Source organism: Malaclemys terrapin, chromosome 3 (assembly GCF_027887155.1).
Source record: "Malaclemys terrapin pileata isolate rMalTer1 chromosome 3, rMalTer1.hap1, whole genome shotgun sequence".
Taxonomy (NCBI): Eukaryota; Metazoa; Chordata; order Testudines; family Emydidae; genus Malaclemys; species Malaclemys terrapin.
In genome coordinates, this window is record NC_071507.1 from 15,604,002 (window position 1) to 15,627,045 (window position 23,044).

The 23,044-nt window shown below is 40.3% G+C and overlaps 1 protein-coding gene across 2 annotated transcripts in view; it reads left to right on the plus strand.

Annotated features, from left to right (window-relative positions):
- Positions 1 to 1,957: 1,957 nt before the first annotated feature.
- Positions 1,958 to 23,044, plus strand: part of UGP2 (UDP-glucose pyrophosphorylase 2) — a 41,729-nt gene continuing 20,642 nt past the window's right edge. Inside the window, exons 1-3 of one of the 2 annotated variants that reach the window (XM_054023590.1) lie at positions 1,958 to 1,981; positions 11,671 to 11,798; positions 13,377 to 13,484. In XM_054023590.1, coding sequence (XP_053879565.1) covers positions 11,685 to 11,798; positions 13,377 to 13,484 — 222 coding nt within the window. In that variant the 5' untranslated portion in view covers positions 1,958 to 1,981; positions 11,671 to 11,684. Of the gene's footprint in view, positions 1,982 to 2,979; positions 3,374 to 11,670; positions 11,799 to 13,376; positions 13,485 to 23,044 lie in introns of those variants that run through there. The other variant, XM_054023589.1, reaches the window with a different exon arrangement.

Genomic DNA, 23,044 nt, shown 5'->3' on the forward strand with positions numbered 1-23,044 from the left:
ACCTTAGAGACTAACAAATTTATTAGAGCATAAGCTTTCGTGGACTTATCCGAAGAAGTGGGCTGTAGTCCACGAAAGCTTATGCTCTAATAAATTTGTTAGTCTCTAAGGTGCCACAAGTACTCCTGTTCTTTATGCTCTATTATGTTACCTTTATTACAGATAATCAAGAGCCAAAGTTTTGGCCCAAAGATCTTTATCAAGGATAGATGCAAGTTAATTATTCTACTGAACCTTTGATAAAGTCTCCTGTATATGTCATTACAAAGGGATATACTGGTTGGAACATGTTTTAGTACTGCCAAGCACCCACATATTCTACTGCTAATTGGCAGAATGACTACCCAAATGGTGCTATGACAGATTGTGTGGTGAAGATGATCTAGACACTGCAGACAAGACAATTACTAGACAGCTCCTACATAAGTAGCAATGCTGGAACAGCACAGGACTTTACCACATGAGATTAAAAACCCTCTACTCCCCTGCCTGTGGTAACAGTAGGTCCCTTTAGTTCATTCGTTTGCAGATGATATAAATACATTCCTCCAGTGATGATACATAATATAGATAAAGCTATTCCTATACAACTAATTTTTTGTTGAACTAAGTTGATAAATCATTCAGAATACAGTGTAATGGCTAGCTGATGGTGTGGTTGTCCAGGATAACTCCAGGTGATTTACCTTGTTGGACCAGAACTTCTCAAACTCTTAGTGATCCCATATGACACCTCAAAAGTCATCAGATTTGGTCCTACATATAGCACATTTGTCAACATGAATATTCATTTACTACATCTATGCATTCACTCTCAAGTCATACAAACTCTGGCTCAAACATGGAACCCTTCCTTGGGCAAAGGTCCCATTGAAAGATGGTGATGCTCTGATGCAACACAACTATGATTTGCTATAGCACAGGGGTAGGCAACCTATGGCACGCGTGCCGAAGGCGGCGTGCAAGCTGATTTTCAGTGGCACTCACACTGCCTGGGTCCTGGCCTCCGGGGAGCTCTGCATTTTAATTTAATTTTAAGTGAAGCTTCTTAAACATTTTAAAAACCTTATTTACGTTACATACAACAATAGTTTAGTTATATATTATAGACTTGTAGAAAGAGACCTTCTAAAAACGTTAAAATGTATGACTGGCACGCGACACCTTAAATTAGAGTGAAGAAATGAAGACTCAGCACAGCACTTCTGAAAGGTTGCCGAGCCCTGCTATAGCAACATCGCAAGTGATGCAAGCTGGTGATAAAGCAACGCAATGCTCAAGAAATTTGCATCTGGGGCATGGTCGGCTGTTAATGCCTCTAAATCACTTACATTAGAAATGTTAAAGCTTGAAACGGAGGCTGCAGAGAACTTTGCTTATACTCATCGGATCATTTACCCCCCGCCTGTGAACTGTCCCTAGTAGTTGCTACCGTCTCCCAGTGCTGTCCTGAGCCCACATCAATGAATCTCAGGGACACCGCCGCCTCCCCCCTGTGCACACACCCAGGTGCGGCCCTGGCTTGTCTCTGACACCCACCGTCCTCGCGGTGCTGGCCCCGCCCAATTCACAAGCCGTGGCGCGGGGATGCCCCGTGTGAGCCCCGCTTCTCAACCACCCCCACGGCCGGGGTTTTGCCCTTTCCTGCCTCGCCCACCCCAGCCCCGCCGGCTTCAGTTGCTGGCGCGTGACACGCACAATCAGGCGCGCGGCCCGACACACAAGCTCCCGCCAGGTACAGCGCGGGCCTGTGTCCCCGTCCCCCCGCGCTCTGATTGGCGGCCGACGCGGCCTGTACCGTGCGAGGAGCGGCCAACCTGGGCCGGACCCGGAGGCGGAACTTCCGCTTGGCAGCGGCGCCAGGAGCCGTTGTCCCCCCTCCCCCCCCGGAGTGAGACCCCCTCTTGCGCAATACGCCACTCAGGGCGTCGCCATAGGCTGAGCGCTAGCCCCCGCCCCGCCCCCGCTTTGCCGCAACTAGGTGGGTATCTCGGCTGGCTTCGGGGCTGCTGCGCCCCCCGGGGTCATTGTGGGGGGCGCCGCTCTGGGACCGGGGGACACGTGACGCAATCCTGGTGGGGAGGGTCCGTGCCCGCCTCCTCTGTCAGGGGACCAGGAAGAGGCTGCACCGAGCGTGTCCCCGTGTGGCCGGCCGGCTGCCTCCCCCCGCCCGCCGCCGCGCGGCTGTTTCCGGGTGTGACCCTCGCCGCAGCGCGCTCCTCCCTGCCGGGCTGGGGAGGTGGAGTTAGGCGGGAGCCGAGTCCCCTGTGCTGCGCCTGGGGAGCCGCACAGCGCGGGGGTGGGGGGCGCGTGTGGAGGCGGGCCAGGAGCCAGGCAGGATTTCCCCCCCACACACACAGCTGGCGGGGAGGGGGGACAGCTGCGGATACCCCCATTTCCCTCTCTTCTCCCCCAAAGCTGCTCCGGGGGCCCCGGCCCTGTCGCCCCCCCAGGAAGCTGGCACGGGGTGGGGGGGGGGCTGGCTGAGGAAGCCGCCCCACTGTTCTGCCCCTGCAGCGGGCGGCTGAGGACACCCCCCCCTTCGGCTGGCCGAGCATTGAGATACGTGAGCCCCCTCCCCGTCCTTTAGGGCAAAAGGCCAGGCCCAGCCCAGCCTCGGCGCGCTCCGGTGTCACCGAAACGATGGGCTGGGGGGAGGAGCCCCAGACCCACCGGCCACGAGCAGCCCCACCCCGCGGCGTGCCGGGGTGTGGGGACCGGCGGGGAGTAAATGGAAGGCGCCTTCCCGCTAACGTGGGGAGGGGGGCGGCTCCGTGGCGGAATCAGGAGCAGCTGCCGCTGTTTGCTGGGGGTTTCCTGGGGAACCTGCTATTGGAAGGCGGCTGCAGCGAGTTCCCAGGGGGGGGGAAGCAACAGCCGGAGCCAGGGGCCGCCCCATTCCTGCTGCAGTCCTGCCCTCGGGGGGCGGGAGGGGCGGGGTGGTGAAGCGGGGAGGCCTTAGATCCGCCTCTCTCATTGATGAAATTTAAATTCTTGTGCGTTTACCTTTAACCAGTTTGTCCAAGACTAAGAGCCAGCTATTCCCGGGGACAAGTGTAGGAAGGAGCTGGGAGGAACCGAGCGGAGGAAAAATCTCCCCCAGTTCCTTCATTATTTTTCTTTTTGCGTGTGTGGGCGGCTTCTCTGGTGGGATTTTTCTCCCCCCAAGGGAGTGATTAAATACCCTTTAAAATTATTGATACTATATAACTGGTTGACTAAACCAGACAGGGAAACGTCTTCTACTACACAAGGTGGCGACAAGGGGAAAATTGCCTCTTCTGGTGTTTATAGTGTAATTTTGGGAAATTCTCTATTTATAAAAGGAAAATATTTATTTTATTAAAGAACGGGAAAATGTCACTTGCACAAGGTAAGTGGGTGTGCTTTTATTTTTCTGAGCGGCTTCAGCTCTGCATGTTGGCTGATTTATTTTTTCAATAGCTTCCTGTAGTTCTGGCAGCATAGTTGGTGGGGGCTTGGACGCGTCAGTTTGATCGGTTCCAGAGTTACCCTTTGCAAGATTTTGGTGGTGGCGGTGGTGTTGATTTGATTGCTAAATTTGACGATAGGGGCCTGCCATTCTGTCCTGGCTGGGCTCACTTATCTGTGTATGTTTCTTTTCCGTTTTACTGCAGCGACAGTCAAACCGGGTTGAGGCAGCTGCCGCTGTATCTGTAGTGAATAACAGACGAGATCTGGGGTCCACAGAGGATTATCGCAATGCTCAAATGTCTCCCCTTCATTTATTTAAGGGGGGGAGGCACTGAGCTTGTGTGTCTGTTCTCCTTTTTTGGAGGTTCGGGTAGGCTTTGGCCGTCTCCTCGCTCTGTGCGTATACGTGGTCAGAGTTTCCGATTCATTTATTGCGAAACAAGGGACTAGACCAGGAGTGGTCACTTCAGGAGGCGAAATTACTTCGCACTGCTGTTGCATTTTTACCTCCTTTGAACTGATTCTTAAGATTTTTGAAAATAAAAACAAATCGAATGTCTGTGCTTTATGTACATAGCATATTCGGGCCTGTCAACAAAATAACCCTCCCTATAGTAAGGGTAGTAGTGATAACCCTATCTTCTGGATGTATGTATAAATGTGTAGTAGAGAAGACTGAGTAAAAATTTGGCTTTGAAAACAAGTCTTATTAACTCTGCATATGTGCCTAGGCATTGCAGAACACTTACTATGTAAATGGATCTACTGTTTGCAGTCACCCTGTGACATCTGAGCAGAATGTGATGAATTAAAGGGGGAAACCTACAGCCGTTTTCCTCAAGTCAGCAGTCAGAGAATTACTGAGATAAGCCACTTTTCACCATTAATAAACTGCAAAATGTATCTCTTTTTAAAATATGTCTTAAAATTACAATTGGCATTTCTCTGGCTACTGGTGGAGGTGGCCATCTTGCAGAAAAGTGGTATCATTTATGAAACTGACAACTTTAGAAACCTCTGTAAGACTATAAACAGGTTTCAAAAACTATTTGCCTAGAATTTGACAGAGTATTTACATTTTTTTCCGGCCATTTAAATCAATATTAAAAACACTTGGAAATTTAGTCTGTACTGCTAATGTCAAATGATATTTTTCACTATGATAATATCATCACTAGGCTTAGAAATCCATTTATGTCTCACCTTAAAATCTAAACTGGCTATGTGTTAATAGCAAAACTGCTTCTTAGCTTGTGCACATAAAGTATTAGCCTGAGCAGAATGGCTTCATATATCTTATAATGAGTGGAATGTCCGCTTACATCCTTAAAACACAGGTTCTTTTTAGCAATATAAAAAAAATCAAAGAAGATGGTTGAGAGGAGTGGGTGGATATGGAAGGCTTCTAAAAGCGATGGAATGAACTAATACAAATTACTTTAGTATATTAGAGAATGCACATTACTAAAGTCTCATCCTGTGAGATACAGAGTGCCCTGAACTCCTGATAGCGCTTTTGAGGTTTAGCTGTTCTTTACTTAATTGACATGGACAGCAGGGTGGATAAAAAACAATGATTTAAAAAAAAAAATAGGTTTTTTCCTCAAAAAGCATTTTATAAAAAAAGTGGTTTAAATAAAAAAAAATCCATCTAAAAATAGATACATTATAGCTCAACGATATCTCATCATGGAATAGGGATTATAAATTCTAATTCTATACTATGAGACAATATATTTATGTAATGTTTAAGAAAAGTTTTGTAAAAGAGTTCCAATAGTTCATGGAATTAGGGACCCAATTTTATGGAGTTCCACGGACTTCTGTATAGATTATTTAGGTTAATCTTTCTATCTACCCAATGGGACTCAGTGGTAAGTCTAGAAGATACCATCAGAGATGCTTAGTTTTGCAGTTCTCAAACTGTGGATTTTTGTCTCCAGAGATAACATGCTTGTTAACAGCAAAAATGTTTTTGAATAAATAATATATAGAGGTGAGAAATAACAGACCTCAACCCTATTGTCCCTCTGCAAATTTGTGAACACAGAGTTGCCTCTCTAAAAGTGCAAAGTTTCAAAAAGTTCAATGAATAGAAGATTGTTGGGGGCGGAATAGATCTGGACAAGGAGAAGAAGTCTGGAGATAAATGTGAGACTGGAGGGACAGGCAGTAGAAACAAAAGTGAAACTGTTTGAGCAGCGTATTCCAGGAGTCTTGAGGTCTTTCTGAGTGTAGCCTTCATTGATTTGAGATCTACCATACCATCTCTCACTAGAAGGGCAAACATATAATGGCAGCAGGCCGTAAAAGAGACCCAGTTTGGATCTCATCTGTCTCTGAGTTGTGAAGAATATGTATTAAGGTTATAAAAACCAACAAGAATGCACTTTTATGTAGAAATCCTTGATTAAATCGAGTCTTCCTGACTAGTGATTTAAATCAAATCCACCCTGACGGACAGCCTTCACTGTGCATACTCTGCATAAGCAATCATCTAAATTAATAACACCAAATGGATTTAAAAGGTTCTTAAAAGTAGATATTAGCCACAACAAGTTTCTTGAACCATGGTTTCCTCCTGGGACATTGTATACCAAGTTTCAAGCCATTGTAAACATTCTCTTTTGGCTGAATTGTGAACCTTTAAAAAACTAAACAAACTGGCACTAGTGACAGGCTTTCCAATGTAAAGAGTAGTTAGTGTTGAGATTGGACTGGAATTTTAGTCCAAACTATTTCCTTAAAGAGTGTGTCTTTATTCTGATTTTTGGCAGGGTAATAAAACCTATTGTTTACTATTTTTGCCTAATTTATCACTAAGGTTTAGGCAAGCGTCAGTGTATAAATTATTTGTTTGTAGGTTTCCTGGCCGTTAAAATAACTGTCAGTACACGCCATAGATACATTTGGGGGTTGCTGAAAAGGATCACAAATGAAGACAACAAAGATAAAACTATACTTGGAATTAGGGATAAAATATGCTTTGAGTGTTGATTCTCCACCTTTCAACCACATCTAATTTACACGATAAAAGGTTCTTCATGCAGGCAGAGGTATTTGGGGGTGAGCTTTGTGCTGTATCATAGCTAAATAATTTTAATAAATAAGATCTCAGTTAACCTTCAAAACTTAATTTTCTCTGAAACTCCAAACTTATTCTGACACTTTCATGCTGCGTCACTCATTTTCTACATTGACCACTCCTGTGAACAGTCATTCGCTTTTTAATCTCACCCCAGTCTGACCTCAGACAACAGTTGAAACACAGCATGCCCACTAAAGTATGAGGTAGCTGCAGATAACTTGGAAGACAAGAATTCTTTTTTGTCTGTTATTTATATGTAATTGGGACATTTGACAATGTAGTCTTGATGAATTGCTTTTGCAATTATCAGATGCTTTTGTGTGCAATCTCATTTTATGGAGCCATGGTTATTACCTTTCATTATAGTCCTGAAAAAAATTACTTATCTGTGGCTACTAACTGTGTTTAGATAAAACAATGAGGAGTCCTTGTGGCACCTTAGAGACTAACACATTTATTTGGGCATAAGCTTTGGTGGGCTGAAACCCACTTCATCAGATGCATGGAGTGGAAAATACAGGAGGCAGGTATAAATACACAGCACGTGAAAAGATGGGAGTTGCCTTACCAAGTCGGAGGTCAGTGCTAACAAGACAATTCAGTTAAGGTGGAAGTCGGCTATTCTCAACAGTTGACAAGAAGGGGTGAATACCAAGACAGGAAAAATCACTTTTGTAGTGCTAATGGGGCCAATGTAATCAAGGTGGCCTATTTCAAACAGTTGACAAGGAGGTGTGAGTATCAGCAGGGGGAAATTAGGTTTTGTAGTGATCCAGCCACTTCCAGTCTTTATTCAGGCCTAATTTGATGGTGTCTAGTTTGCAAATTAATTCCAGTTCTGTAGTTTCTCATTGGAGTCTGTTTTTCAAGTGTTTTTGTTGAAGAATTGCTTCTTTTGAGTCTGTTGTTGAGTGTCCAGGGAGATTGAAGTGTTCTCCTACTGGTTTTTAAATGTTATAGTTCTTGATGTCTGTTTTGTGTCCATTTATTCTTTTGCATAAAGACTGTCCGGTTTGGCCAATGTACATGGCAGAGGGGCATTACTGGCACATGATAGCATATATCACATTGGTAGATGTGCAGGTGAACGAGCCCCTGATGGCGTGGCTGATGTGGTTAGGTCCTATGATGGTGTCCCTTGAATAGATATGCAAACCGAGTTGGCAACGGGGTTTGTTGCAAGGATTGGTTCCTGGGTTAGTGGTTTTTGTTGTCTGGTGTGTAGTTGCTGGTGAGTATTCGCTTCAGGTTGGGGGGGCTGTCTGTAAGCGAGGACTACCTGTCTCCCAGGGTTTGTGAGAGTGAGGGATCGTCCTTCAGGATAGGTTGTAGATCCTAGATGATGCGCTGGAGAGGTTTTAGTTGGGGGCTGTAGGTGATGGCTAGTGACCTCCTGTTGCTTTCTTTGTTGGGCCTGTCCTGTCCACTCCATGCATCTGATGAAGTGGGTTCTAGCCCACGAAAGCTTATGCCCAAATAAATGTGTTAGTCTCAAAGGTGCCACAAGGACTCCTAGTTGTTTTTGCTGATACAGACTAACACGGTTACCATTCTGAAACCTGTGTTTAGATCAGCAATTAAAATTATTTTTTTCTGTCATTGTTATCAATATGGGGGAGTAGCCATGAGTTTGGGCTGGTAAATTTAACAATTGCTTTGGTTTAGTGTTGGATTAGATTTGTCCATATGCTTGCAGGATTGAGGCATAGGTAGGTGAGTTACTTGAATCACAGGAGTAACCCTGTGATGGTCTGCTTATATGTAGAGTTACTCTTGTATGTGTTTGCATGATTAGGGCTCTAGCTTTATAGAAGTTAAAGTTGGAAATGAACAATTAGTTATATGCCAAAGAAAATGGATTATTTATTTGTACTGCAGTAGCTCTTAGAAGCCCTAGTCATGGATGAGGATTCCCTGGTGCTAGGTGCTGTACAAACACAGAACAAAAAGACAAGATCATGAAATATGGTAGCAATTGGCAACAGTTGGTCTCCCTCCTTCCTGCCCTCCCTCCCACCAGTTCTCTAGCATGAGCAGCAACATGAAACTGACAAGCAGTGTGTTTATTTCACTCTGCTTTGGGCAGTGGTGCTGCAGACACACAAATGTAATTCTCTTTGTTGGTATGGTTTTAGAGGCATAGGAAATCATGATATTCTCCTGCTCATGCTAAGGAAGTTTAAGAGCCTAATAGGATTTAGAAACAATGGGAGAAATCTTGTCGCTTGCAATTAAATACTTAAAGCAGTAGTACATGAAGGCTTTCTTTTATTTTATTGTCATATTCTGTACATTTAAACAACATTCTTCTGATAATTCCATTATTTTTGATTAAATAACACAAGGTAAACTTTTACAGACCATTTGGCAGAAAATATAGGGTTATGGCATTTATTCAGCAAAGTATTTAAGGATACATGTAGTCCAAAATAAAGGCCAGTCTTCATCTGAATGAATAATTACATATGTTTCCCTTAAGCCTATGCACTTATACATCTCTATGCATCAAATAACAAAACAAAACAAAACAAAACAAAATCTTGTTGATGCTGTATTAAATATATATACATTGCTTTAAAAAGACCTGCCACTTGTTTACAAAAATCTCAGCTTTCATTTATAGCTTGATGTTAATGGAATGGAGCTGAAATTCACACAACTATTTCTCTTATAACTCTGCACTCCTTAGGAGTCCTTGCAGTATCACTTGTAATTTCTTACCAGACTTGTTTAACTTAAGTTGGATCCAGTTTTGGAACTACGTGTATTTGTCTTTTCAACAAATAATACACTGTAGCCTTTTTTTTCCGTTTTGAAAAGACTATTAATAGGCTAAATTTTAAAAATAACTTTTCCACTTCCATAACTTTGTTTAAAAGTATAATTTTGGACTGGGTGCACTTAACCCTTTCTGCCTTCCACCCCCACCCCAAAACACTACCACATATTAAAATTCTAATGTGGACAAGGCAAGTTGTAATTTTGACACTTATTTGCTGCTTGAGTAAAGTTAACCTTGACCAGCTAACATGATAAAACTACAACCTGTGCCATCTATATTAGGATTTAAATATGATTTTTAATTAAAAAAAAAAAAGATTGTATGAAGGCAAGGCCTTCAAGGTCAGTGATTTTGGGTGCTTAGAGTTAGAATGAAAGGCTGTGTAGTCAGGATTCTGCTAATTTCCACATTTCATAAGTCACACATGCACAGATTTTCAGCATAAATTTAATAGCTTAGTACTTTAGTGAGGTCTCATTCTGTAAAAGTAATTGCATTTTAGTAATATATTTCAAAACACTGATTAGAAGTATTATCACAAATAAATCAGTCACAAAATATGTTTTATTCCCTTATGTGCGAAGTCATAATACCCAGTGACTTGCAATGGGTCTCCCATGCAATGGGAATTAACAGAGTTTTCCAACATAAATGCAGGTTGGATAAGTTAACTTGCTTTTTTAAAAGTAGTTAGTATTTCACAATAGCAGTACTGTGTCTCGGGTAATTTGTTAATTGCATTGTTTCTTCTGATATGTGAAATATGGGATCCTGATTTGTACTGATTGGGCCCTAAAGTTGTTGCTGAATTTGGAGACATGTTGTAACATGTATCAAGGACTACAAACACTTACAAAGTGTGTTGCATCTTGGGATGCTGCTTAAGCTTCTGTAAAGGAACCTGCTACATCAACTCAAACTGCAAATGAAAAAATAGCACTTTCGGTTGTTTTTAAAAAGGTAGTAAACTGGTAGACAATTCTTTTGTTGTAGGAATAAATACCTGAATTTCTCTTAAAAGAAGAGCTGCATGTGCATTTGAAAATTATTAAAAAGGGAAAATGTAATTAATAGGTTCTAAAAGTTTTTTTTTCTGTAAAATTAAACGTTTGTTTTTAGTGATTAGGAATTGTAGCAGGTGTCCTGACTTACATTTCCCCCATGTTGCACCACAGTATGTGCATTGCAGCACTCTTTTTTTCCTACCTGCAAGAGAGTGCAGTCAGGAAAATGGCTACTGTGAGTTTCCAAGCGGTAATTACACAGTCATTGAATTCTGACACAGATTTGATTTGTATAAACAATTTCAGTATTAAAACGAATGTGTCTCTTGCATTGTTACAAAAATATTTCAGTGGAATATTATTTTAATTTAATGACTACTCTATATAAACTTTTCTTTTAAGCATAGCTTCCTCTCTGAATAATCTTTGTAAATACAACTCAATTTGAAGCATTTTTTCCCCTATTCCTCCTTAAACAACTGTTCAGGATGTTTCTAAATCCCAGTTTTATTTGGCAATAGTTTTCCTCTGTTACAGAGAAGTGATTGTTTAAGGGAATCAGCAGAAATTAAATTAAGCAAACTCTTCTGAGATTACAATCATGTCCACTCGCTTGCTTTGGTAACTGTGAAGGGGGGAAAAAGTGGCAATAACTATTTTCTGATTTCCCCTTTGACATACTATGGATCAATATTTGCAGACTTTATTGATCATTTATTTATTTCTGTAAATATGAGTAATGATCAGTTTTCAGCAGCAAAGTGCATGCTGAAGTGATAGGTAAACCATTTCTTTAGGTTGCTTAGTAACATATTACAGTATGAAAATGCTTATGATAAAAACAGGTTATGTAGACATATACCAGGAACTAACTGACTGAGGACAGTCTGAAAGTTCACTGTCTAGATTACTACAACGTATTTTTTATTTTTGGTCAGACAAGTTAGTCTTTATAAAATGCACACTGTGGAAAACAAACATGTATTGCTGAAGAGCATTATCATTATATTTTCTTTGCTATTCTAGTACAATATCGTGATGCAGTTGACTGAGTCCAGGTTTCTCTTCACAGAAATTTGTATCTAGATTATGGGTCTTCCGTAATTTTATTTCTTGAAATTATTCTTGTTTTTCCATGCCTTTTATTCTCCTCCAAACTACTTGGCATTTATACATAAGAGATTTTTGATGGGCAACTTGTATTTTTCTGGGTACACTAATATAACAACAAAACAAGTCTGGATTATATATATATTTTTTTTAAAAAGATGCCTACAGCATTGCTGCTTTTAGATGCTTGGAGTTTAGTGAGGGCATGATTTTTCCCACCCTTCAACTTCTTTCTTATCTTTTTAAAAAAGATTATAGAAAAGCAATGTCTCAAGCTGGCACGTCCCAGTTTCAAGAAGTCATTCGACAAGAACTGGAATATTTAATGAAAGTTGAACTTGAGAAAATACTTGCAACTGCACCTCAGAATGAGCTAGAGGTAAGGACTACAAAAGATGTAACTCTAAAAATGCCTCTATATAACTTCTCCTGTTTAAATGAATTTTGTGGAGAGAGAGAGAGACTGTCAAAAATACACAATAGGGAAGATATGGTACAAAATAGGAGGAAGGGGAAGAGAGATTATGCTTAGTTTAAGGGTTGAATGTGGAGGACTAGTACTCAAGGCTTTTGGCCACCAAGATAATGAATTATTGAATTGGTAGTTGGAAACATTCACAAATAAAACCTGTTTCTCCAAACCTTTCCCCCTCTCCTGCTCCACAGTTTGAAAAAGCATGTCTCCAACAGACAAGTAGATGTGACTGACCCTCTCTGTTAAATTTTTTAAATCATACAATACATAGACTAACCAATAGTCTAACTTGCTAGTGGTTCCATACTGTATGTAAAACTTAAATTTCAATTGAAAGAATATGAAGAATTTGAAAAGATATGTTCAAGCTGTAATATTTTTCCTCCCCAATCAAATTGAAACTGAAATTATAAAAATACGTAAATGTTTATAATAGTCCACAGAAGCCTATCCAAGAACATAAAATGTTAACTTAGTTCAGATAATTTAATCACTTCTCATGGTGCTTGGAAGTGGGTTATCACCAAAATTACTCTGATTTTTTTTAAAACTGAGCCAATTTGAGAAGAGAACAGAAGTAGAGTAACAAACAGTCAAGTTGTTGAAATGTGACAAAGTAGTCAAGGTGAAAACCTTTTTATTCAGTGATTGTTTTAACAATTTGACTGAAACTGAAAATTGTAGCAAGATGCGCACAAAGTTGTCTATTATCTGAAATTTGTGAGGAAGACTTTGTAGTCTTTCCCTCTCAAGGTTTTTTTTTAATGGATCTTCTGTGTATAGAACAATATACTTGGTATATGACTGCAGTTGTGTAGTCAGACTAATATAATCCCTACTTTTAGAATGTGCTGTGATTCTGTGTAATCTTGAGAAGAGTAGGGTTTGGCCTGGACCCTATGTGGAGGAGAGACTTCCAAGAAAAACTTAAGTTATTGAAGGAAGTGATGCTGGTGATGCGGAGGGTTGCAATTTTGCCTCTGAGTTATTACTGAACTTTTCACCATTTCTGGTTATTAAAGATCCTACATACTCCAAGGAATAGGAACATTATACCTTGAGGTCCTGGCCAAACTTAATTTAGGTAATTATGTATTTGCCAACATTTTCAAACAAGTGTCCTGATTTTTTTTTTTTGTTTTTGTTTTGGTGGGAGCTGCAGGTACTCGGCACCATTAACTTAGTGACGTTTAGTACTTATTTAGGACCTGCACTACAGGCACTTCGGTTTGAAAACTTTGGCCATTTTTCCCAACTTATTCTCCCTGCAGTTTCAACTGGATAAGGTGTTCTGTGCTTCCTGTCCTAAGGTGTTATGCAGTGTTGCTGTGTTTCACCCCAAAGTTGGCTACATTTAAATGTTGGATGAATGATTCTTATGAACATATTGTATATCAGGTTTGTAAAATGCTTTTGTGATAAACCTATGTAAACACAAAATACCATTATTTCTAAAACTCATCGACTCTCTCCCTCTTGTAGCACACTAAAAAAGACCTTGAAGGGTTTAAGAAGCTATTCCACAGATTCTTGCAAGAAAAGGGACCTTCTGTGAACTGGGAGAAAATTCAGAGACCTCCAGAAGACTCTGTAAGTTGCAATAAAATGACAACAGCCAATGAGATCTTAAAATTAGTAATCACTGCTTGCATTGAAATATATTGTCAACAATACAAAGCACATAATTGCCATGTTTGTTTACGATACAGTGGAATAACAATTTAAATAAATCTTTATTGCAGAGAGAACTAAAACATGGGTCTATGTTGTACGTACTCATGAATATCAGGTCCTTCTTAACATATGTACATAAGTTCTCTCCTAGTATTATTCTGTTAACTGGTCCATTGCTTAAAAAAATGGTAATAAGTACAACTTTGCCTGTTTAATCTGATGCTTTGCAATGAAAGGTAATTTGTGGTGCTGGGAGTATGCAGGACATCTAGAGTCTCCATCTCACCCCTTCCCCAAATGAAAACATGTTGCAAATTCCAGATGACATTGACTCTGACAATCAGTTTTTACTAAATATTTTGAAAAAGATGCATAGTAAGTGGCCTGGATTTTATAGCTTAAAACTTTTTCTGCTTTACAATAGTTTATATAAAATCAAGGAATTAGGAATACAGTTAATGTTGTTTAAAGAGCACAATTTCCCTGCAGTATTGTATAAAGTGTGGGAAGAAAATAACTTTTGAAGTGAGAGGGTGCAACAAAAAAGAGTAGATTTTCCCACAAGTATTTCTGTAGAGATAAGCATTGTTCACTGAACCAAACCTTGTTTTTAATTAATTCTTCTATGGCCCTAGGCTCTTTCTTGGCTGTTTACACATCTAACCTTTAGTTATGAATGTGAGAATTTTTGCTCTCCCAGAAGAATAACCTGGTATATTAAAACTGAATTGGAGTCATGAGATGTTAGTATCTTCATGAGTTGACTGGCGTTGTTTTCCCCTATGCTATTTGTCAGCAGTGATTGAATTAAAGATCCACTTTGCAACTGAAAAGCTTGCTGCAGAATAGATGCTGATGCTGCTCTCCAAAGTGGTGTTGAAAGATGAAGTCTTGTAGCGAGTCTAAGGTCAGGTCTACATTAGGACATTAGGTCAGTATAACTACGTTGCTCAGAGTGTGAAAAATCCATGCCCCTAAGCGACCCAGTTAAACGGACCTAAACCCGGTATAGACGGCACTAGGGCAATGGGAGAAGTCTCCTGTCCACTTAGCTACTGCCTCTCAGGGAGCTAGAGTACCTGTGCCAATGGGAGAATGTTTCCCATTGGCATAGGTAGTGTTTTCACTGAAGTGCTACAGCGGTGAAGCTGCGTCGCTACAGCATTTTAAGTGTAGACAAGCTCTACATTTCTTCCAAATCTAGTCATCTTAACTTTAAAATTATTTTCATGCTATGAGGACTTCAGTAACTCAGACAGAGGCTATGGGTCTATTACAGGAGTGGGTGGGTGAGGTTCTGTGGCCTGCAGTGTGGAGGGGGTCAGACTAGATCGGGATGGCCAACCTGTGGCTCCGGAGCCACATGCGGCTCTTCAGAAGTTAATATGTGGCTCGTTGTATAGGCACTGACTCCGGGGCTGGAAATACAGGTGCCAACTTTCCAATGTGCTGGGGGGTGCTCACTGCTCAATCCCTGGCTCTGCCCCCACTCCACTCCTTTCCGACCCCTCCCCTGAGCCTGCCATGCTCTCGCTCCTCTCCCTCCCCTCCAGAGCCTTCTGCACACCATGAAATAGCTGATTGGGAGATGTGGGGACGGAGCGGGAGGCACTGATCAGTAGGGCTGCTGCTGGGTGGGAGGCGCTGGGAGTGGGGGTGGGGAGGGGGTGCTGATGGGGGCCTGCTGACATATTACTGTGGCTCTTTGGCAATGTACGTTGGTAAATTCTGGCTCCTTCTCAGGCTCAGGTTGGCCACCCCTGGACTAGATGATCTCAATGGTCCCTTCTATGAGACTTGTCCTACTTTGTGTGAAGTCTCTCTGGGGGGAGGAAAATGTGCCTCCAGTATTGCCCCATGTATCAGCTAACAATACTGTGTAAAAATAGCTTTACATAGTGCAGAGGCCAGTACCAGTATGATTATTCTTCAGTTTGGGTCTGGTGTGACTTCTGGAGCCTGTTATAAAATAAAATGTCAATTCCGCAATATCTTAGTCATTGCTGATTAATATTTAGTAGTTGGAGGGCTATGATATAAATGTCAGTGTCTGTTCTCAAAGCACAAATAAAAGGGTCATTTTAGCTCATGGCTGAAAGAAGGGCTGTATTGGGGGCAAAATGAGTATCTCACCTGTCTTCTGCTTCGCTAGTTCTTCGCCTGGAGCCTAAACTTCCTTCAGCCATACAGCCTGTTCATGTGACCTATGCTCACTTTTCTTTTTTTTTAATTGTATCGTTCCATAGCTCTGCATCATCATGCCACTTAAATTATTCATGTGTCTTGCTCAAAACCATAGATGTTATCCCATTACCTATCATGAACTCAGAATCAAACCACACTACTTTACAAATACCATTGAGGTAAATAAACAACTTGGGGTAAGGGAAACCCTCCTTCCCTGTTCCTCCTATTACATAATTATTCTTAGTTAAATACATTTATCTCTGGTGTTATGTTATAATAATTGTATCTTATTGCTCCAATAAACAGCTTTATTTTCTCCACAAAGTTCATTTGGAACTTACATGAAGCTTATAGCTTCATTCCAATAATTTTTCTTGCATATGAATGATGGTAAATCTCCCTGATACCCCTTGAAATTCATTTTCTATTTGTATCCAAGGGAAAAATCTTATAAAAATTGTGTGTATAAAAGTATCTTGCCTTAAGTTTGGTACTAAAGGCTCAAAACCCAGTTGCTGTTGCAACAAAGGAGAGCGCAAGCTTTTACAGCTGGTGACATATTGAATATTTATGGTGCTGCATAACATAGTTCCTTTAAAATTATTCTCAAAAACTATTCTGCAGTATGATAGTTACCTGCACCTACATTGTCAGTTGACAGTATTCTGATCATAACTGCACATTAACACTGTGTTTAAAGTTGAACTCTAAGTTTGTCCAAAGCACGATTGCTGAGATCTGATATCTTTATGGCTGGAGTGCTGACACTCATAGCTTTGTCCCTTAAGTAACGTGTCCAAGTCCCAAATTAAAGTTGTAGTAATAGGAGGACATTAAAGTAATAACAAAAGGAGACGGTAAACAAAGGGAAGATATGAGCTCTCAGCACAAAATCAAGATATTGAGAACAAAATTAATTAAGGAACCAGAGGCCATGAAGAGAGGCAATCAAATAATTTCTTATGTGCCAATGCTAGGAGCCTGGATAACGAGCGATTCCAATTCTTCTTGTTTATCCGTGAGCATAAATTTGATCTAGTTGTTATTGAAACCTGATGGGATAGTTCTCGTGATTACCATTGATTTTAACATTACAATCTATTTAAGAAGGATTGGGTGGGCAACAGGAGAGGGGGAGTGGCTCTCTGTCAAAGATGGCATTGTGTTTCTGAGTCACTGATAACTTGGAAGAAAATGATCTTGAATGCTTATGGATCAGTGTCCTAACAGATAAAGCACAAGATGTGTTAGTGGAGGTCAGATCACCAAATCACAATAGGGAACAGGGTGATTGGCTCCTTACTCACCTATTTACAATGTGAAGGAAAAAAAAGCTACATGATCCCAGGGGACTTCAATTTAAGTGATCTATGCTGGATGTCTCATGTTTCTGATACTAAAACATCCTTGAAATTTCTAAATATTATAGATGACTGTTTCCTAACTAAAAAAGTGTTATATCCAACACAGAGGAATTATACATTACACCTCCCCTTGACCAAGAAAGAGGAACTGAACACAACTAAAAATTTATAGTAACTTAGGTACAAGTGGTTGTGACATTATCACATTTTTAATATGCAAACAGAATAAAGTCCAGACCAGTTATATGTATGTCGTGCTTTTAATATGGCCAATTTCACAAAGGTGGAAACAACTATGAGCTAAATCAGCTAGGAGGAAGAATTTAATCAGATAAATATGAATAATTAGAAATTTTGTAAGAATACTTTACTAGATGCCCAAAAGCCACAATCGAGATAGAAAGCCATATTGATTAAAACACCAATGTGACTTGGAGTGCAAATGAAGGCTGCTATAAAAATAAATAAATGGAAGAAAGGGGAAGTAGAGAGTAATGAATATAAATCAGAAGCTGAGAATTGTAGAAAATTGATAAGGGAAGCAAAGGGACATGAAAAATCTATGGCCAGCAGAGTTAAGGACAATACAGAGTTTAAGTATATAAGGAACAAAAGGCATCCTAACTATGTATTGGTCCATTACTAGGTAGAAATAGTAGAATTATCAATAATAGAGGAGAAAAGGCAAAGTGTTCAATACATTTCTGTTCTGTGTTTGGCGAGAGGGAACAACTATCTTCATTCCACAAGTATTTTAGGAAGATGTTAAACAGCAGCTACTAAAGTTAGATATTTTTAAATCTGCAGGTCTAGAAAACTTGTATCCAAGAGTTTTCAAAGACCTGGTTCAGGAACTCACTGGACTGTTAATGATTTATTTTTTTTTCTTCAATAAGTCACCAGGAAGTTCTTGAAGACTGAAAGAAAGTGAATGTTGTGCCACTATATAAAGAGGATATATGGGATGACTGGGTAGTTAGAGAACTGTCAATCTGACAGCAACCCTGAGCAAGATAATGGAGTGGCTGATATGGGACTTGATTAATCAAGAATTAAAGGAGGGTAATATAATTAATGCCAATCAACATGGGTTTATAGAAAATAGATCTTGTGGAACTAACTTGATAAATTTTTTTTAGATTATAAGTTTTGTTGATAAAGGCAATAATGTTGATGTAACAAACTTAGACTTCTGTAAGGCATTTGAGTTGATTGATTGAAAACCTACAATGATATAAAATTAACATTGCACACATTAAATTGATTAAAAACTGGCTAACTGATAGGTCTCAAAATGTAATTGTGAATGGAGTACCACCACCGAACGGGTGTGTTTCTATTATGCTATTTAATATTTTTATCAATGACCTGGAAGAAAACATAAAATTATTACTGATAAAGTTTGGAGATGACACACAAATTGGGGGAAGCGGTAAAGATGAAGAGGACAGATTACTGATACAGAGAGAGCTGGATGCAAGCAAACAATATATGTTTTAATATGGCTAAATGTATAAATCTAGGAACACAATGTATGCCGTACTACAGGATGGGGGAAGCAGTGATTCTGAAAAAGATTTGGGGGTCCTGGTGGATAACAGCTGAAGATGAGCTCCCAGTGCAATGCTGTGGCCAAAAGTGCAAATGCAATCTTTGGTTGCATAAACAGGGAATCTTGGGTAGGAATAGAGACTTTATTTTACCTCTGTATTTGGCACAGGTGGAACTGCTGCTGGAATACTGTGCCCAGTTCTGGTGCCCACAGTTCAAGAAAAATGTTGATAAATTGGAGAGGGTTCAGAGAAGAGCCATGAGAATGATCAAAGGATTAGAAAATCTACCATATAGTGATAGATTGAGCTCCTTGAATCTATTTAGTTTAACAAAAAGAAGGTTAAGGGGTGACTTGATTACAGTATATAAATAACTGCACAGGGAACAAATATCAAGAATGGGCTCTTCAATCTAACAGAGAAAGGTATAATGCAATCCAGTGTCGGGAAGTTGAGTTCAGATGACTGGAAATATGGCCTAAATTTTTAGACGAGGGTAAATGAATCATTGCAACAATTTACCAAGGGTTATGGTGGATTCTCCATCACTGACCATTTTTAAATCAGTATTGGATCTTTTTCTAAAAGATCTGCCCAAGGAAATATCTTGGGGTTGTTCTATGACCTCCTGTAGAACACAGGCTAGACTAGATTATCATAATAGTTCCTTCGGGCCTTGGAATCTATGAAAACTTGAAGTCATTCAGTGCTAACATTAGGTGCTAACAATACTATGTGATAGTTGCCATCCTTGGGATAAAATGGATCACAGCGATTTCTTGAGTTGATATGTGATGGGCTCAGTGGAATCTAAATCTCTCCGCACTTTCAAAAAGATACAGGGAATAAATTCTACACCCTGACTTTCTAAGTTGCAGTTCTGCTGTCCAAGGCTGAGAGCTATTCTCTGTTTGCCTAACCTCTTGGTACGCTATCAATGTTTAACCCATTACTTTTTTCTAAAGGACTTTCAGATGTACAGAGAATGAAAGCTGGTCATATAAAACATATTTCTACTGAATATCACTTCTATAGTGATGTTCTGTGCTAGTGAGCATGGCTAGGGCATTCGTTAGATAAATATTGATAATTCTGTTCTCACAGAAGTTGATCTAAGCAGTGGAACATTAGGTAACTCAAAAGCAGGGATGAAGATATAATTTTAGAAAAGCCTCAGGATACAGACTTGAACGCTGAGTTCTTCATGAGTAATGTTTACTTGTGGAGAAAGGGAGAAATCTGTATGTGTGTCTTTAGCACTGTTATGCTCTCAGCTTTTTCATTGATCTCCTTTCTTCTAGAGATAAGTCTTCCATAATTAAAGTTGTGACTAACTTTCTGTTGTGTCCAACTCATATTTTAACACACAAACTCCATCCCCAAGATTTTGCCAAAGCTGCTCATGTAGAGGATATTATGCCAGAGGCTGTCTTTTTGGGAAGTTTGTTGGAAATCTGACAAAGCATTAGTTATGACAGTTTTTGATTTTTTTTTTTCTTCAAACTATCAGTTTCTTGAAAATTCCTGACTTTTGACTTGGGAATGTTGTATCTCGAACACTTTGACCTCAAAACTCCAAATATGGTTTATTATAGTATCCCTAATGAGAACTGGTGCCTTTGATTATTGTTGAATTTGGTACGTGGTCTTTTTTTAAACCTATGAGAACTCTGGCATTTATAATCTTGACCCATATTTGATGGAGTTCAAGATGTGCAGAGCTGGAAAACTTGAGTGCTTGAGTTTTTAAATGAAGCTTGAGTTTTTAAAGCCTGTAAACAATTCAAATGTCATGCTTTTGTGGTAGTTTAATTTCTCCTGCTACTTGGATGTGTTTTGAAATTTCCAAAAGGAGTAGAGCCATGAAAGCAAGGAAGTTTACAAAGTTCACCAGCTATGTAAAAATGACGTTTCAATGAGAGCTTCTGCTTAATGGCATATCTGAGCTCAACAGGAACAGAATTTCTAATTGAGCTTCCATGTGCTGACAAGCCAGGGCAACTCATTTGTTGCCCAGGAGTTCTGGTTGCATTGGTGGGTATTCAGTCCCCTCTGCCAACATGTCTGGAACATTCCATAACAGTACATTATAAAAATATACTAAAGCAATCATTAAACTTGTTTATAAATCAAACGGGATGATGATAGCTTTATTATAATCTCCCAGGGATGAAGAGGCATGAAAAATATGGAGGTCAGGGATGAAACAAATACCAGTTTTGGGAAAGCTTAACACCCTAGGGGCCCTGACAGTAAAGGTCACCAATTTTAGATGAAATTAATAAAAGTTTTTTTTCCTAACGTTCTGTCAGAAGGCTCCAGTTTTACAGCTAGGACCTATTCCTATTTGGAGCCGTAAGGAAGAAGAGGATCGACTTAACGTTAGTCTAGCTCTTTTTAGAAAGCCAGAGTAAAGAACATGGGAGGGATGGAGAGAGGGATGTAACTTAATCCTACTTGAGTAAGCCTGGCACTTCATTCTGCATAAATTGCAAGTGATGGAAAAGGCCTGCTGGAAAATCTACTGGGAGGGAATTGCGTTAATGGAGACCTGAGGTGGTATGTTGATATGGTGAGGTCACCTGGGGTGTGAGGGGAACAGCCTGCATGATTCGGGCGTGGGAGGGGCTTGTGATACACTGATTTTGATAAGGACATGACTGAATATCAAAAATATACTTAAACTTGCCTACTTGAATTCATCTCAATAAATTAAGTTACGAAGGAACAGAACCAATATCAACAACTCCTACCCACTAGCAAGTAGTCTTATGTTTCCCAGGGTTGAGGACAAGATAGTTGATTGTATCCATCTTGTGCTATTACTCAAGCAGTCCTCTAGAGTTGAATCTTAACACATTATACCCTATTTTAAAAAAAATGCCCTCAGTGTACACATTGACCAACATGGGTGCTGTGTTCCTCTCCACTCTGCCTGTGATGCCAGTCTCAGTGCTCCCTTTGTCTCCCACAGATATCTCTATGCCTTCATCCACATTGCCCCTTACACTTGGAACAAACTTGTAAAATCTATTAGTCAAACTCCGAGCCTTACCTCATTCACATCACTCCTAAAAAATACACATCAGCATTGCCTAAAAAAAATAAATGTAGCTTAAATCCCCCCCCCAACTTCTTCATTGCCAAGAAGTATATATGTCTAAAATGAGTAACACTAATCTTATTTCTGTAAATCATGTCCTTCCTTGTCCCTTCTGTTCTCAGTATGTCTCTGTCTTCACTTGTCTGTCATATCCAGTGTTTATAATGTAAGCTCCTTAGAGCAGGAATTGATTTCCTGTGCATTTCAGTGAAGCACTTAGCATGCTCATGGGTGGGTAATAAGACAGTGCTGTGTATAAGAGCTGAGTGAAATGATCTAAAGGATGCAGCATTTCTTGACAAGTCATTTAGGTAGGAATTGCAGAAAGCAGATGTCGGTTTGCTGCTTTTCCTAAACACACATTCAGAATCAGGTAGCTGTCCTCTCATCAGTCTTTCCACTTTCTTGTATAAATGCCCTCTTATGCTGTATAAGTCACTCGTGGTTTTTTGACAAATCCATACTTGCAACCTTCAGGCTTCCCTCCCATTTATAGTTTATTCAGATACATCCTGCGTGCGGTGAAGTTACCGTATCCTGAGTCCTGCCTCTTCCATTTATTCTGTGTGCTTCCTCTTGAAAATATAGCAGAATAGATGAACTAGGGACAGAATAAATTTGCTATGAACAGATGGTATTCCTGAACGGATGTGCATTTGAAATAGCACAGAGGGACTGCCATCAGGGATAAAGATCACATTCTGTCCATGGTTTGGCATGTTAATGTTTTGAAAACCTGCTCATAACAAAGACTCTTGCAAGGATCTTACTTATGCCACCTAGGTCCCGGATAACATTGCTAAAGGGTTTCCCTGCACATACACTCCTTATAAAGTCCAAACATATTGGTGGTGTTTCTCTAGCATTGGCCATTATCTGCTCAACAGAAGAGACCTTCTCCATGCCATGCAACTGCTTTCTGGCCAACCCTTGTGGTTTGCTCCCAAATGTGGGGCGTTCTGGTGCTGATCTTTGATAGCTGTAGCCAACTCATCCTTTCTGCAAAAGTGATTGGAACTTCTGTTAATTTCAAATTGTGCAGTTTCCAAATAATCACCCTCTGGCAAGGGGAGGGATAGCATTCTTCCATGCAGGGGGGATAGCATTAAAAAGACACTGCAGAGGGAGTTCTGAGCACTCTCAGGTGTCACTCAAGCACATGCTTGGCTGCCTTGTATGTGGAAAGGGTGGGGGCTGGGCTAATACCACAGACTGAGGCCCTGTTTTCAGCTGGACTTGAACCCTTTCCTCTGGAGGGGGTGGAGATTT